This window comes from Mauremys mutica, chromosome 3 (assembly GCF_020497125.1).
Source record: "Mauremys mutica isolate MM-2020 ecotype Southern chromosome 3, ASM2049712v1, whole genome shotgun sequence".
Lineage (NCBI taxonomy): Eukaryota > Metazoa > Chordata > Testudines > Geoemydidae > Mauremys > Mauremys mutica.
In genome coordinates this window covers 175270288-175285926 of record NC_059074.1, presented here as the reverse complement: position 1 = coordinate 175285926, position 15639 = coordinate 175270288, and the positions used below count along the sequence as shown (strand labels likewise).

Sequence of the window (15639 nt, the reverse complement as noted above, 5' to 3'; positions counted from 1 at the left end):
CATTTAGTTAATGCAATTTCAATAGTGAAATCTTGAAATCTAGAAATCTAGTTCAAAGCTCTTAGCCCTCATTTTTCAAAATGATTTAAACAGTAACGTAATTCTAGCTAATCATCAGGATACATATTCATGAAAATAACTATTTTGAAAGCTGACTATCCCAATAAGTAAGACAAGAAAGAAACCCCTGTGGTGGGATCACATTAGGCAACATTAACATTAGTACTGTGTACAGCAGAGTCAAAAATAATCCATCAGAGAAAGCCACCAACCTTGCCAAAGCTGCCTTTCCCTAATACTTTAATGAAGTTGAACTCTTCAAGGCCCATTCGCTTGGTCTGGACTTGTTTGACTTCCCCGTTTTCACCATTCTCCCCAGGTTTATTAAGCTGATTGTCTGTTGATGTTGCTGCTGTCGCTCTGTGTTCTTCTCCTCGATTGTCAAATGACAAAGCTTTCCTAATGTTGTTTTCAAGCTCTTTGATTTCTGTGAAAAGGTGGGAACAACAGATTGACTTCTCTACAAACCCAGTCCACGCTATTGCAGGCGATTCCGTCCCTCTTCTCATTATAAGAAATATACTGCTGAATCTCTTAGGTAAAGTTATTTAGTTATCTAAGGGCTTATCTAATGAAATTTATAAGTTTTTAAGGGTGACCACTACATTTCAGTACCACATAAATAATGTGATGCAGGGCATTCAATCTAAATAAATAGATCATGCTGACACTTTCACTTCCAAGTGCTACAGGCCCCATTCTGCTTCCAGACACACCAGCATAAATAAGGAATGAATACTAACTCCTCTGAAGATTCAGGGTTCACGTGAACTCTCTCTTGTGGGTTCAGAGTTTCCCTGAGTTTCACTTGAAGTCAATGGAATATACTGGTGTAAAGGAGAGGAGAATCAGGCCCTTTCAAAGGTGTTTTTTTTAAACTACAATTCACAAATTTCCCATCAGATTTCCAGATCCCTGAAGGTGACTTTTTGTGGCTCACACTCCTTGTTTAATTTGAAGCAGATTGTCTATCAAGGCCAGGGTCCATTGTAACAGCACTATTACTCCTCATAGAGACTGACACTAAAGCAGTATTTATTGGTATGGAAACAAAACAGGTATCTAACCCTGATCACACGGAGAGGTCGGTGCTGACTTTGACCTGTCTTCTTCTGAAGGTGTGGTTCCAGGAACTGGCTGCTGAGATTCTGCACCTGCAATTAGCTAAGAACATTCCCACAAAAGGATATTCAGCTGTGAGATCCTCTAACACAAAGAGTGCAAAAGAAGCAACTTCAAAAACAAAGTAACTTCACAAAGGGAAGGAATAAAGGGAACTGAGTACACATCATCATCGCTAAATTATCATCTCACTGCCAGTGTCAAAAGTTAGATTCCAATGCCTACAGTACAGGCTTTCACTTTAAAGATGAACTGAAATGCTCATCAAACGCACAGAAAGAAGTCTATGTAAGATTTCAATTCAGTAACATGTGAACTTAACAACTGCAAGCAAATATATTTGTAAACAAATTAGTCAACAAATATTAGTTCTTCCATTAGAGTCCAATCCTTCAGGGTGCTAAGTGTCCTCAGTGGCAGATGTCATTGACGGCAGTAGGAGTTCATGCTGCTCAGTATTTTACTTACCCCAAGACCAGAGTTCTCGGTGTTGCCTTTTCCCTGTAATAGCAATAACAGTCCACAGATCTGTGCCAAAATCTTAGTGATATCCTCAAAGATTTTAGTGGTGCCCTAACTCTTAATGCTGGGTTTGGGCCTTAAAATGTCTTTCAATTCACAATTAAAACATACTGATATGTAGGTTTTAAGCCTCTGTTTCTGTTCATTATATGGGATCTCAACCAGCTTTACAATTTATTTCTTACAAAAGCACATAAGTACATCTTTAAATCCCCTGTCCTCTCACTGGTATGTTTGTTGCTGGACTGTCTCATTTACAAGTTACTACTGTCAAGATTAGGTGTTTTCTATGAAAAGCTACTTTATTATTGGTGGAAAAAAACCCAGCCAGGTGGGCAGAAGGTTTTCTTTTCAAACAGTAGTATTAGTATTACTGTAAGTACTAAAACAAACGACCTGGGTCAAATCAGCGGGACCATCCCCAGGTATATCACACACATTCACTGTTGTAGCAGAATTCACAAAAGACTCAATCCCGCAAGCTGTTGAGTGCCATCACAGTCAATGGAAACTTCCTTAAATGTATATGGTGTGAATAACCACCTTTTTAGGTAAAGATGTACTGTTAATTGAATGCCAGCATTTAAGAAACTGACACAGTATTCTAAAGGGGAGCAATGTTAGAATGTCAAAGTGTAAACAAATCACAGCATTGACTGAAATACTGCATGTAGTAACTTAGGGCCAGATTTGTAAAGATACTTAGGAACCTAAAGATGCACATAGGTTTGTAGTGGAATTTTCAAAAGTGACTTAGCTCCTAATTCCAATTAATTTTAATTGTAGCATTAATAGGATTTAGTTGCATATACATTTCAAAGCAAAAATTGACACACTATAAACAAATCTTCCCTAGCTGAGTTTTTGCCACTGGAAAACCTGAGAATATTTTCTACCTGTAAAACATTCCATAGTGAGCCCAGTTCTTCTTTATATTACACCTCTGCACCCATAATGAATTCAAAAGACAATATGGCAAAATGAAATTTAATATTTAGAGGAAACCCAGTTAGACAAAACACTGAGGAAGGACAGCAGTGTACTATGTTTTACTAACCTTTAGCCAAATATTTTAATAGATTCCACCTAATATAACTTCAATGATAAAAATTACATGTCGTCCGGGGAATAGGGGTGTGGACTTAGACCTAGTGTCTCTGCCACTGACGGCTGCACAACTTTGGGGAAGTTATTTTCCCTCTTTCCATCTCTGTTTCCTCTCTGACCCTTAGTCTAAATAGACTAAGTTCTCTGTCTCTTACTACCTGTTTGCACACTGAGCACAACAGGGCCCTGATTTTGGTTGGGCTCTCTACATGTTCCCATAATAATACAAGTGTGGTTATATAATGATTTTAATTCATGCTTCAATATGTTCCTTCAACAAAATGACAATTAAGGATGGAATTTTCAAAAGAGCCTAAGAAGTCCCACTGAAAGTGTTAGGCACTTCTGAAAATCCCACTCTAAGGCTCTTTCAGAACCAATTTTGTAAACAGAGCTGCTGTACACTTTTATCAGTGGCAGTGCTATCAAATATTAGCAAGCACTGCACACTAATTTTGTGCAATTACAGTACAGCAATTTTTCTTTATTTTCCTAAGATTTATTATTCAATTAATCGCTTTCCAATGTTCCCATAACTTTGTTTGTTTTGCTTTAAACAGTTTTTTTAATATTTCAGGACAAACATGTAGTTGACCGTGAAAACAAAATTATGTCTAAAGCCAAGGGACTAACATATGTCAGAAGAACTGATTGTAAAGGTCACTCATTTCAAGAGGTGAGAGACCACTGCCATCACGATGCAAATGTAGATAGATATGAGACCACATGGTGATCAGGGCCACATTGTAAATCCAAATTTAGGATACCTTTTAGGTGGCCCATGATTTTTGTTCAAAGGAAAAGCAGATTAAAAAAGCAGATTAGCTTTGGAAATACCTGCTTGCAGCCAATTTCTTTTTATAAGATAATGTTGTTGTTTCAGTGCATTTATCATCATTACAAGAATATCATAGGGTAGAGTCTAGCCTCTGGCAATCAAATGATCTCATGACAGTTTTCAACCAGATAGGCGTATTTATATATTAGTCATGTATTTCAGCGAGAGATCAAAGTAGTCACCTTGGCTTCTGAAAAGTCCAATTCCTCGTGCCAATCAAAAATAAAACCCATCTTGACTGTTTAAGTTGTCTTCAGGTTTGCAAGACTGTATCAAAACAGATTCCCCAAAGAACTTTACCAGGGATGACGTATGCTAAAACTCCAGAGGCAAGTCCTTTTAGCCTTACTCACATGAACAGGCACATTGACTCCAATGGATTTCTGGAGTGAGTTAGGTGAGTAGGATTCAGCACCAGCTGTTAATACTGATGTACATTAATTAATTTATTGCTCCTTTTATGTGAGATTTTTGGTTACCTTTTTCCTTCGTTGCCCACTATTAGTGATCTTATCTGGAGTGACTCCAAGATCTGCAAGTACTTTAGCTATTCCTCTAGCATCCACTCCACAGTTTGGTGCCACGTTTGTTTCACAGCGTCTATGTACATTCATCTTGCAAACTGCAATGAAATGTGTGGTGGGGAAAAAAAAGGGTTTTCAGTAACTTAAATAGATGTTTATTTAAAAATATCCATTTTATTTGATTTCAGTCAGATCTTCCAGGATCTAACATTTCTTTTAAAATATAATTCTATTTCAGTAGAAAAGAATTTAGCTGAATTTGGAATGGCACTTAACACATTAACATAAAATTATGAGTCCACTTCATTATTCTTAAGAATATAACAATAAAATATTAAATTTAACAGAAAATTGAAAATAATAGTTTTAGACATGCAACCTCAAGCTCCATGCATTTGGACACACACAATTCAGTTACTCTGGCAGTGGCCTGCGTAGGCTGAGCAACATGTTAAAGTGACTGGGCTAACCTCTACTTTCAGTTACACACATGATAATCCAGAATAACTCCTTTTACCTTCAGTACAGTTACTCTGGATTTACACTGGTGTGACAGAGCAGTCTGGCCCATTTATCTCTCCTAGTTCTATACTGAATTTTACTCACTGCCTACTATCACTTCAGCATATCCAATAGGGTTTTTACCACCATCTCAGCCTAAGAGGTGCTTTGGAATATGTTATCCTGTATGTTTCACTGCCTAGCACAATGGGGTCCTGATTCAGGATTAGGGCTCCTAGTCATTACAGTAATACAAATAATGACAATTAATTATTATTACTATTATTATTAAGACATTGATAAAAACCTTATAGAATATGCTGAGCTCATCATGGGTCAGTGAACAGTGCTACTCCTCAGGGCACTTTTCCTGCTCCTACTGAAGTCAATGGGAGCTGCATCAGGCCCCAGGACAGTGACAAGGCAGCCTTTACAACAACAACAGAGAAAACGAATAACCCTGCAAATCTCAGACATGTTCCAACTAGAAAAACATTTAGAGCTTTGAACTCAGCCTAATCCTGCTCCCATTGACTTCAAGGAGAGCAGAATTAGGCCTTAATCTAGCTCTTTCTAATAAACCGCTTACAGTAGTGTCTCTTCATCTGCTTTACTCAAGACTGTTATAATCCAGCATCACACTAACAAGCCATGTATTCGTGTACCTAGTTTTAATTGTTATATGAGGCCAATCACATAATAAAATTATCTCCCCCTTTGGATAATTATCCTCTACACAAGATGCACTGATTCCCTCTCCCCCTCCCCCTACTACTGTCTCTGTAACTAGCATGTTAGCATGACCAGGGAAGGCATGTAGTTTCCTGGATTCTCAGAAAGGAAAAAAATAGTAAAGAATGTGGACTTAATTAAAAAATAAAGTGGATTGGATTTGTTGGGAGCCCACTGACATGTCTGAATAATTTAGCCATCAGCGCCCTCTGGTGGATCATGATACAATGCATGCAAAATTACAAGTGGTGTCAGGCGCTAGATGGACAAGATTCTCTCACTTTAAAATTCAGTTGGTCAAATTCCTCCCTGTATCAACAGAATTATACAAGGCATGAATTAAGCCCAGTTTACCACACTATTTTCCTATTATGATTTTAACCAACATCTAGTCCAATACAAGTTACACTGCACAGCAATCATGTAGAAACAGGTACTCTGTATTTGGCAGCAATCCTGAGCACTTCAGAAAGAAGGTAGCATTGAAGTTCCAGTACACCCCCTACACACAAGAATGGAGCAGAAAGGTATAGGAAGAAATCCCTATGGGCTTGTATGTCTGATCCAAAACACAGCTGGTAGGTCAAACATTTGGCCTATGAGCCTTAACAGTGTGCCATTAAGAGCGGAATGAGCTGAAATGAAACAAAGCAGAAAATTCTGTGCATTCTCAATATGTAAAGTTATTTAAACAGAGGGAGGAAGGGTAATACGCAGTGTAAAACAAGATAAAAGAAGAGCATTTCTCAGGAATAAGCTTTTCATGGAGGAAGCCAGCAGAGCGTGCTTAAGCAGGCAAGTTTCTGGAAAGGTGAGCATTGATGGGCACTAGTTAAAAGAAAAACAGGAAGCACTACTCTCCTGCTGAGAAGCAACCATTTCTGGTTGTTTGTGAATTTTAGATTTCATGCAGGTCATGGTGTATTTTACAGGAAACAGTTTTATAAGGAAAGCATGAAAAGAGGAATGAAGATGCTATATGCCGAACCGTTGTTTATACGTGAGCATGATGATGATGATGATGAGGTGGTGGTGGTAGTGGTAGAGGAGGAGGAGGAGAAGAACCCACAATATAAGGAATTGAAACTTAATTGTTATAGAATGGAAAGGAGATGGTGGATTGACTATAGTTCTAAATGACAAATGGCAAATACCAAGAAGACCCAGATGAACTGAAAAGGGTGGTCTGAATTTCCCACCAACAGAATTAAGGTGACAGAGAAAAATAGGGATGGCAATAATAGGAAAATAATGGTCTTAGTCCTGCCACTATCCATCATTCAATGCTCCAGGGGGAGGCTTAAGCCTCACAATGCCCCTTATCGTGAAACACTCTGCCATGAGAGAAATTTCTTCATGACTTCAGATGGTGATCACCTCATGCCCTGAAGCATAAGGACTGGCAGCTCCCTAATAATTTCATTTTTACCCAGTGTAACTGCAGAAGATATTTTTCTTCATAGACTGCAATGCCTTCTATATGTCACCCTTAGCTCCTGCTCTTTGGAAAGTCAGGCAGAATTTTTATGAGTTTGGCATGAGCTTCAAACCATAGTCCACTAAAAACCCACAACAGATGGTTTGATTCTCCATTGATCCCAAAATGCTGTTACCCTGGAAGTATTTGGACAAACTTTACTTCTCCTTTCAGAACAACTATCTGTCTCAGAGGAATCTAGTCCTTAAGTCTGCCTCATTACCAAATGGAAATGTACATCCTCCTTCAGCAGAAAAGAAGCCCCACATTATCTAATCTAGCAGCCATAAGGAGATTTGAGGCCACCTCTTCCCCGCTAAATCACAAAACAGCCTGTGTCAAGGAGATTAAGGATGAGCAGCCAGTTCATTTCAGGTGCATGATCTAGCTTGAACTTGGGATGGGAAACTGATGCACAGTCCACCGCCTGTGTTCCAAATACTGGATAAGGACACAATCCCATTCTTTCAGAATTACTATGGGAGGGAGCAGGCTAGCCTCCACATAACATGGTGCAGCCAGACATACAAAACCTTTTTTCTTTCTTTTTTCTTGGTTTGGGACTCAAGTTTGGTCCTGCATGGACTTTGCACAGGTAAGGCTCAGCCTTCATGAAGGTATGAAAGCAAAAAATAGTAGTGTATAATTTCCATCCTACAGGAATAAAAATACCAAGAAACATTGAAGGGATACAAACCTTCATGCTTCTGTGAATATGTCAACCTCTAACTAATCGGATTAGGAAGAAACATTTCCCATAGGAAGGATATTCCATTGCTACCTACTGCAGGGTTTCTTGCACCTTCCTCTGAAGCATCTGGTACCAGATGTTGTCAGAGGCAAGACAATGGACTAGATTCTGATCCATGATGGCAATTCCTATTATCTTATACTGCCACTTGCTTTTTACTATTAACTGTACCTGCTAGAAAACAGAATGACTTGTCAATAGTAACGTATTTTCCTGTTATGGCAGGAAAGCACTTCCCAAACCAATGCACTGGCTGAGAAACATAGAAAATCTCTAAAGCAGAAGTGGTTCTCCTTACCTTTGCATTGTAAACCTTGTCTCAAAAGACCCCAGAGCAATGAACCACAGTGGTCACAGAAGGTGGGCACTTTGTAATTATGAATGCTGAACTTGTGAGGCATGTTGACACTGAAGCGCTGGGAGCCCACTTGCTGAAAAAAGCGAAGCACAGCATATTGAAATCCCCTTTGTTTCTAATTATTCACTTTTATGTCAATGTGAATGAGGGCCCTGATATGTTTTGAAAAGTACAGAGGTGAAACAAGATGAAATAGGTACATGTTGGTGTAATCATCCTTTTAAATGGGTTTATTTCCCCCCAGAGTGTTTCACCTTTTATTTTTTATTTATTTATTTTTTTTGTTCTTGGTGTTCAAAAGATCACAGATAATTGATGGTGCAAAGACTGCAGTCTGGTTCCAGGCATTCCTGGAAATAACAACTGCACAGCTATCAGCAGAGATCTCTCAGTGTGAAAGGCAAGGAAGTCGCTCCCAATTGTTTTGAGAGCAGGCATGGGAGGTGCTAGTACAGGAGAAAATGAAAGACGTCACAATCCACTTGCTTTTTTATATTCCACAGGTCTTTGGATTGGTAAGAAGAGAAAACAGGGTACTGTGTACAGGGAATCCACAGTATCATTAGCTTCTGACTGAAGATCATCAATGAAAAGTTAAGGGTGCCCACTGCATAGCAAAAGATTTATTTCAATGCTTTTTCTCCCTCTTTTCTATTACTGCTGGCTTCTCTCCAGTGGGCTAGCACCCCTCTAAACAATGAGAGCATCGTATCAGCAGTGCATCTAAGCTTCCACTAGTCTGGAGCCTGGGAACATAAATCTGCTCAAGTATCAGAGGGGTAGCTGTGTTAGTCTGTATCCACAAAAACAACAACAAGGAGTCTGGTGGCACCTTGAAGACTAGCAGGTTTATTTGGGCATAAGCTTTCGTGGGTAAAAGAAGTGGGTTTTTTACTCACGAAAGCTTATACCCAATTAAATCTGCTCAGGAATTCATATCTCCTTGTGGACACTGCTCAAAATCATTGTTAGCCAAAACACTGGTGCAGCGGGGCTACGTCATAACCCATGAACGAGATCATGTTGTGGAGTGAAAGCACGTCTGCTCCCCAGAACAGGGGACAGAATATTCACTGCAGAGGTTAAAGTGTTGTTCTAAACTGAAACACACTGCAAAAATGGCCGTAGAGAATGCCAGCAGCTGGTGTCTCAGTGACATCCACTTAGCGTACAAGTAAAATTCAGTTAGCGTACAAGTAAAAATAAATAATAAATAGAAGGTGGGGGAAGTGTTTCCCCCAACCATAAGTGCCAGGCCTGCAAACTTAGCCACTGGCAGACAGTATACTTTACAGCATCTTTTATGCTACTCCAAGTTACATGGAGGGGTGGAGGCAAATCTGGCTGGCCCGGCCCATAATTGCAGAAGCACAAAGGTGGTTTTAAACCACCTCTGTACACCCTCTCTATTTCCCCAAATTGCAGGCTGTGTCTTCACTGACAAAAATGGTTTGTCTTACCACGGAATAATCCATGCACATTAGCTGTCCTTCTGTAAAACCAGAATGGAGACAAGGCACTGCAGTTTTACTGCAAGGTAAACTAGGTGATCTCATCTAATTACCTCACATTCACACTACAAGGCCATTGGTTCCATTTAGGATTGTACAGCAAGATAACTATCACGTTAGTTATCTCACTGTAAACACTCATCTTTGATCAGTGCAGACAAAACCATACTGTGCATTTGTTAGCCACAGCTCAGGATCTGGGTCCATGTCTGGAGTGAGCTTTTTGTCTTCTTTAAAAATGTACATCCTTTGAAGTGGGAGTCCTGTGTTCTTTTATATTTAGAGCAGTGGTGAGTACTGTTGGTAGATATAAATAATAATAATATAATATCCAAGCTTAGTAAGACAGTTTATTTCATTATCAGCAGACATCGTTTGCTTAAATATCTGGTAACATAGATAGATAGATAGATAGATAGATAGATAGATAGATCCTTTTTAAGTTATGCCCAACATTTCTCCACAGCTGTGAAATAACTGTTAGAAAATCTGCTAACTACACAGTAATGGGTATAACCTCTCCTGTTTTATTTTATAACTATGGGCATTATTCAATGCAGAATATTACATGTTTTGCTTTTCTTCCACATTTGGAAGCCCTGCATGCAGTTAGAGCAAGCCCTCTGTAAATAATTTATGTCACCTCTGGGCACTCTTTTATGTTAACATATGATACACAAGCAGAGATTTTATACTACTGATAGCTAATGAATCACCCACTTTAAATGCAATTGGGAGAAAAAGGGTCTGAACCTGCTCCCACCGCATTCAATGGCAAAACTTCCATTAACTTTAATGGAAGCAGGATAAAAACAAAAAAGAGCTTTGAGATGTCAGAGAATTTTGATTTTGTCTAACACTTGCTAGCCAGGAACAGACTGCTTTACGATTATTCCCAAGTAAATGGAGCTGTTATGGTGATTTGTCATTCAAGAGTAAATGTTATACTATGTGGAAACCAGAAGGGTGCAAACAAACTCCATTACTTTTTGTTGATGAAATGGAGGAGGCGGTAGTGACATGAATAGATAAAAAGATTTCTTTTTTATCTAGAGCATTTATTTTATAAATATTTACCTCGTCATGAGTTTCCTGTTTCTTTAAACCAGCACACTTAGTTATTATAAGCTCATGGCATCTCTTGTGGACTACACAAGTGCAAACTGTAAACAAAAAGGGGATGAAAGAATGAGTTTTCATGAAGACAATTTTAGAAGTAAAAGCTTGAAGGCAAAAGGCTAAGACACTGGATCCCTTCCCCTGGGATATGAAAGACATAGGCTAAAAAGGCCCAGATCCTCAAATTGTTGTTGGAAGCATTGTCATGTTGGTCCCAGTATTTGAGAGACACAAGGTGAGTGAGATAATATCTTTTACTGGACCCAATTCTGTTGGCACTGATGCTGGAACATTTTTAGTAGTGGGCGCACTGAAAGCCAGCCCTCTTACCCCTGTCCACCACCCCCTCCACACCCAGCTGAAGCCAGGAACAAAGCCCTGGGTGCAGGGTGGCAGCCGGGACCCCGGGTGCGCAGGGCCAGCAGCCTAGGGAGACAGGCAGGACCCCGGGCGTGCGGGGGTACAAGTGGGGAGCCAGTGGGTGGTCCAGCACTCCCCGCACCCATAGTTCCCGCGCCTATGTCTACTGGTGAAAGAGACAAGCTTTCGAACTATATAGAGTTCTTTTGCAGATCTGGGTTGACTTGAAGAAGATCTCGGTGTAGGTTGAAAGCTTGTCTCTTTCACCAACAGCACTTGATCCAATAAAAGATATTACATCACCGGTCTTGTCACTTCCAGATCCACAAAGGTATTTAGGCTTCCATCAGTGTCACTTAGGGACCCTAAATACCTTTGAGGCTCTGGGCCAAAGTGACTTGTGATTTTGGGTGTAAAATTTAAAACACCTTAAAGGGTCCTGACTTTCAGAAGAAGTACTCTTTGCACTTTCTGATGATCAGGCCCCTTTAGGGGACTCTCAGGATGGGCAACCAAAATCCAAGGCACCCAAAATTACAAACCATCTTTAAAACTCTCATCCACACCTTAGTTCTGTCACTGGATAGCAGTTTATATAAAACACTCATTATTTGTTTAGTATAGTCAATGGGATCAGCACTATATAAGTCATGAAGATTAAAAACAGCCCCTGCCTAAAGAGCTTTCAGGCTTAAAGAAACACAGAGGCACATGGGATTCACTGTAATATCAGAAAAAGGAAGAAGTGAAGTTATTCATTTATTTATTATTGTTACTAATAATAATAAATGAACATTTCCCATTGTTTCAGCAGGCAAAAGTGCTTTGTCAATATCCAGTGTCAATTACATTTGAAAAAAAATAAACAGACAGTAGACAAATATCTGCAGATACAGCAGATGGGATAACAATTATAAGGTTGTCAATCCATTGTTCTCAAGATGATGAAAAATTGTCCTCCATGAAAGAAAGACTGGCTACTTTTGATAACAAGACACTGAACTAGATGGATTACTGGTGTATTCCATTATAGCAATTCTTATTTTCTTATGTAAAAATGTGTCTTAATGTTTTTGTTACGATGAGAAAAACTAATCTTTTCAGCTCTCTCATAACTGAAAAATAACAATGCATCTTGCTCAAACTTTCCAAAAATATAATCTTTGGCAGAGACCAAAGCAGGAAAAATTTCACCCCCCAACATGACTGTTTTGAAAAGTTATGAGCATAGGAAATTAGAGGTAAAAATGGAAACTCTTACTCAGTCTTAACTATAACATTTGCTACCGGTGACATCTATAATTATCTAATCTAATTAATTACAGTATTTTGCCATTAGCACCTCTCATCCAAGGTTCACAAATGCTTAACATGGGATAAAGCTTCCACCTTTTCAAGAGCAAATAAGTGAGAAACACAGAGGCCAACATTTCCAGAAATGTCCGCTGTGACAGTATGGGAAATCTGTCCATGTACAGCTTTTGAATTCAGCTTGCTATTGGGGACTCTCTATGTGTATCTGTGTCAGACTGCAATCTCCATTTTGAACATGGGGATTGTTTGTCTTTTCTGATGTATTTTGCCTCCACACTGAGCTAAAACCCACAGGAGGTGACAGGAGAAATTTATGCACCTGGCACAGAGCTAACAATGGAAGGTTGTTACACCTTAAAGATCATCCATTTCAAATGCTGCACCTTTGGAGAAAGAGAGGGCTGCTGCCTAGGGCAAACCAATTTTTCAAGTCTGAACTCCATGCAATGAGGAGGTAATTAAGGAATGGGTCACTTGATAAGGCTGATCCGGGGAAGACATGACAAAATGGACTGGAGGTTGTAAAAGAAAGGGTCTCTCACCAACCACTTTAGAGACAGAGAGAGAAAGAAACTCCATATTCCAGAGGAGAAGCCACATGCAGGAAGGCAGGGGAAGAGGAAGGATCCTGGACGCCTTAAAAGATTCTGACCTAAGCCCAAAGAATGCTCAAGAGTGGTGAGGAAACAAGGTACAGGTATTTTATTGTTTGGTCTAACTCCGTATATTTCTTGTGTTATCTAAAATCAAGAGTAATTATATTAGAAACCTTACAAAGTCTGTGTTTTATGTACTTCAACTATCACATGTTCTTGGAGACGTAAACGGCAAACCAGAGTGTTCACAAGGTTGGAGCTCTGGGAAAGAGTGTGCTTAAACACTGGTCAGCACTGGGCCTGGGAGCCTAGGACAGCTGGTCCATGAGGTTCAACTTAGTCAATACCAAGGATGTGTGCCAAGGATGCCAAAGAAAGAGATGGTGGTTGAAGCCTACCCAGACTCAGGGCAGCTTAAAAGCACATAAGCCCAGTGGGAAGGATCCAAACACTGCAGCCTGCTCAGTGTCCAACAGGGGGAGCTTTACCAGGGCTGCAACATCCACTAATTTTGGATGGCCAGCGAGACAGGTCTGATTTTCAGAGATGCTAAGTATACACTGCTCCTAGTCACTTCAACTGAACCACCCCTAGTTAATGGACACTTTTGAAAATATGTCTAAGAGACTTGCTCTCAGTCACAAGTCAGTAACTGATTCTGTTATAAAACCTACATATTCTGATTCATAGTCCTGTGCTCCAACCCCGCTCTTATATATATACACACTATGTCTGACGAGAAGTGCATAACCTTGCTTATTTATACATACCAGCAATAATATATTAGTATCTATTCTAGTTTCTCTCTGTAGATTTTCTCTTACCTTGACATTGGTATCCCTGTTTTCCTATTACACCCCTGTAGATAAGAACATACATAAAGTATTTTAGAAAATGTAAAATACATAGATAAAAAAGTCACACTATGCTGTTTTCTTCTTCTATTGGCCAGGTTCATGATTCACTAGAACATTTTCCTGTAACCCACAGCCTGCACGCTTCATCACTGACTAGTTTTCACATCATCCTCTTAATATGGGAGAAAGGTATATCACATAACCTGGGAGGGGGTGTGAATGCACCATCTGGATCCTGTACTTGGTGCATTCCTACTTACTCATGGACAGTTCTCCATCTACTAAACAGATGTAGTCCTAATAAACTGAAACTTGCTTTTGCTAATATTTCTCTTTTGTTTCTGAACTGTTGCTTAATTAGAATTTCTCTTTCCATGCCACGTCCGTCTTTTATAATGCTGGATTTATTCTGCAACTATTTTTGGCATAACTAGACTTATTTAAACCTAAACTCATGATGTGCACAGTGTGAAAACAAGAAAACCTCAGGATTTCAGAATGTGGAAGGCCCTTTGTGCACCTTTTGCCTGTTGTAATTTCTCCCCAAATCATGTCAAATCTTCTCTAGCCTAGTGCCCGATCCTGCTGTCCTTTCTTACATGAGTCCAAACAACTTGAAAGTACGTGACTTCACTGTGATTATGCACATGTGAAAGACTTCAGGATCTGGCCTCTACTTATAAACTCTTTAGAATAGGAATTTTGAACCAGATGCTGCTTCTTGCTACCCTAGAGTAAATCTGGCATAGCTCTACTGAAGTCAGTGGAGTCACTCTGGATTTACACTGGAGTAGCTGAAAGCCAAATCTGTCCCCATGCCTTTTCTTTGTAAAGTAACACACATCTGTGCATACCTGTAATTCATACGATAAATCATTTTTGAAGTGGAGCTCTTGACTTAGTGTTATGTTATGATCTTTATTAATTCAGACATGCATTTTAGGCTGAAAAGGACATTTACAAATGTGGGAACCTAAAGTAACCTAAATAAAAGTGGCCTGATTGTCAAATGTGCTGTGCACCGGCATCAACTTCACTGGGATATGTGGGTGCTCAGTGCTTCTAAAAATAAGGCCACTTTTGCCTAAATATGAATTTAGGAGCTTAACTTCAGGCATCCTAGCCAAAATTTATATTCTTAATATTGGGCTCATAAGTCTACTTTCAGGCACCTACATAGCAGTGGCCTGATTTTCATTGAAGTCATTGAGAGCTGCATTGCTCTGCATCTTTGAAAATCAAACCTCTTTGATCTAGGTGTCTAAATTGGTATTTAGGAGCCTAACTTTGGGCACTCATTTTAAAACAAAATTGGACTCAGGTTTGAAAATTTTGGCCTTCTTCAGTCCAATGGAGTAGGAAAAATCCTTGCTGATCTACTAAAGGATCCTAACAATATGCTCAGATAAAGTTTGTGAAAGTGACTAGGTTTTTCTCTCAAAGGCTGTTTGTTATATTCACTGCTGGAAGGAAGTAGCTCAGAAATGAAGAAGCAGAGAAATGATGGTCTGATAGGATATCTTGGGTGAAATTCTGGTTCCACTGAAATCAATGGCAATGTTCCCAATGACTTAAATGGAGGTAGGATTTTCCTCTTGTAGGAGGTGACAATCCCCTTTTCTAGAATCCTCATTCTGGGTGGTTTCTGCATGCCAGCTGATATTTTAGATCCTGAAACACCCTGGGCTCACATCCAAAATATCTGTATTTTCTAGGGGGTTTCTTCATCAAAACTGAAGCTTTTGAAAGCTTCAGGAAAAAAATTGGCCATGAGTACTTCCTCCTCATACAGAAGGCATTCAGGATGGCCTCCAAAAGAGGGAGGGGTTAGGAAGGCACACAGCCAAATTCAGTTTCACAGTGATTCCACTGACTTTACTGAAGTTACTC

At 39.5% G+C, this 15639-nt stretch overlaps 1 protein-coding gene across 3 annotated transcripts in view; it reads right to left on the bottom strand.

Moving 5' to 3' along the window:
- Positions 1 to 15639, bottom strand: part of PRKCE (protein kinase C epsilon) — a 534912-nt gene that overhangs the window by 190088 nt on the left and 329185 nt on the right. For 2 of the 3 annotated variants that reach the window (XM_045011041.1, XM_045011043.1), the window contains 7 exons: positions 13717 to 13751; positions 10581 to 10666; positions 7933 to 8065; positions 4129 to 4271; positions 1651 to 1683; positions 1128 to 1224; positions 273 to 487 (listed from right to left, as the gene is read on the bottom strand). In XM_045011041.1, the coding sequence (XP_044866976.1) occupies positions 273 to 487; positions 1128 to 1224; positions 1651 to 1683; positions 4129 to 4271; positions 7933 to 8065; positions 10581 to 10666; positions 13717 to 13751 (742 nt within the window). The remainder of the gene's footprint in view (positions 1 to 272; positions 488 to 1127; positions 1225 to 1650; positions 1684 to 4128; positions 4272 to 7932; positions 8066 to 10580; positions 10667 to 13716; positions 13752 to 15639) is intronic. The other variant, XM_045011042.1, reaches the window with a different exon arrangement.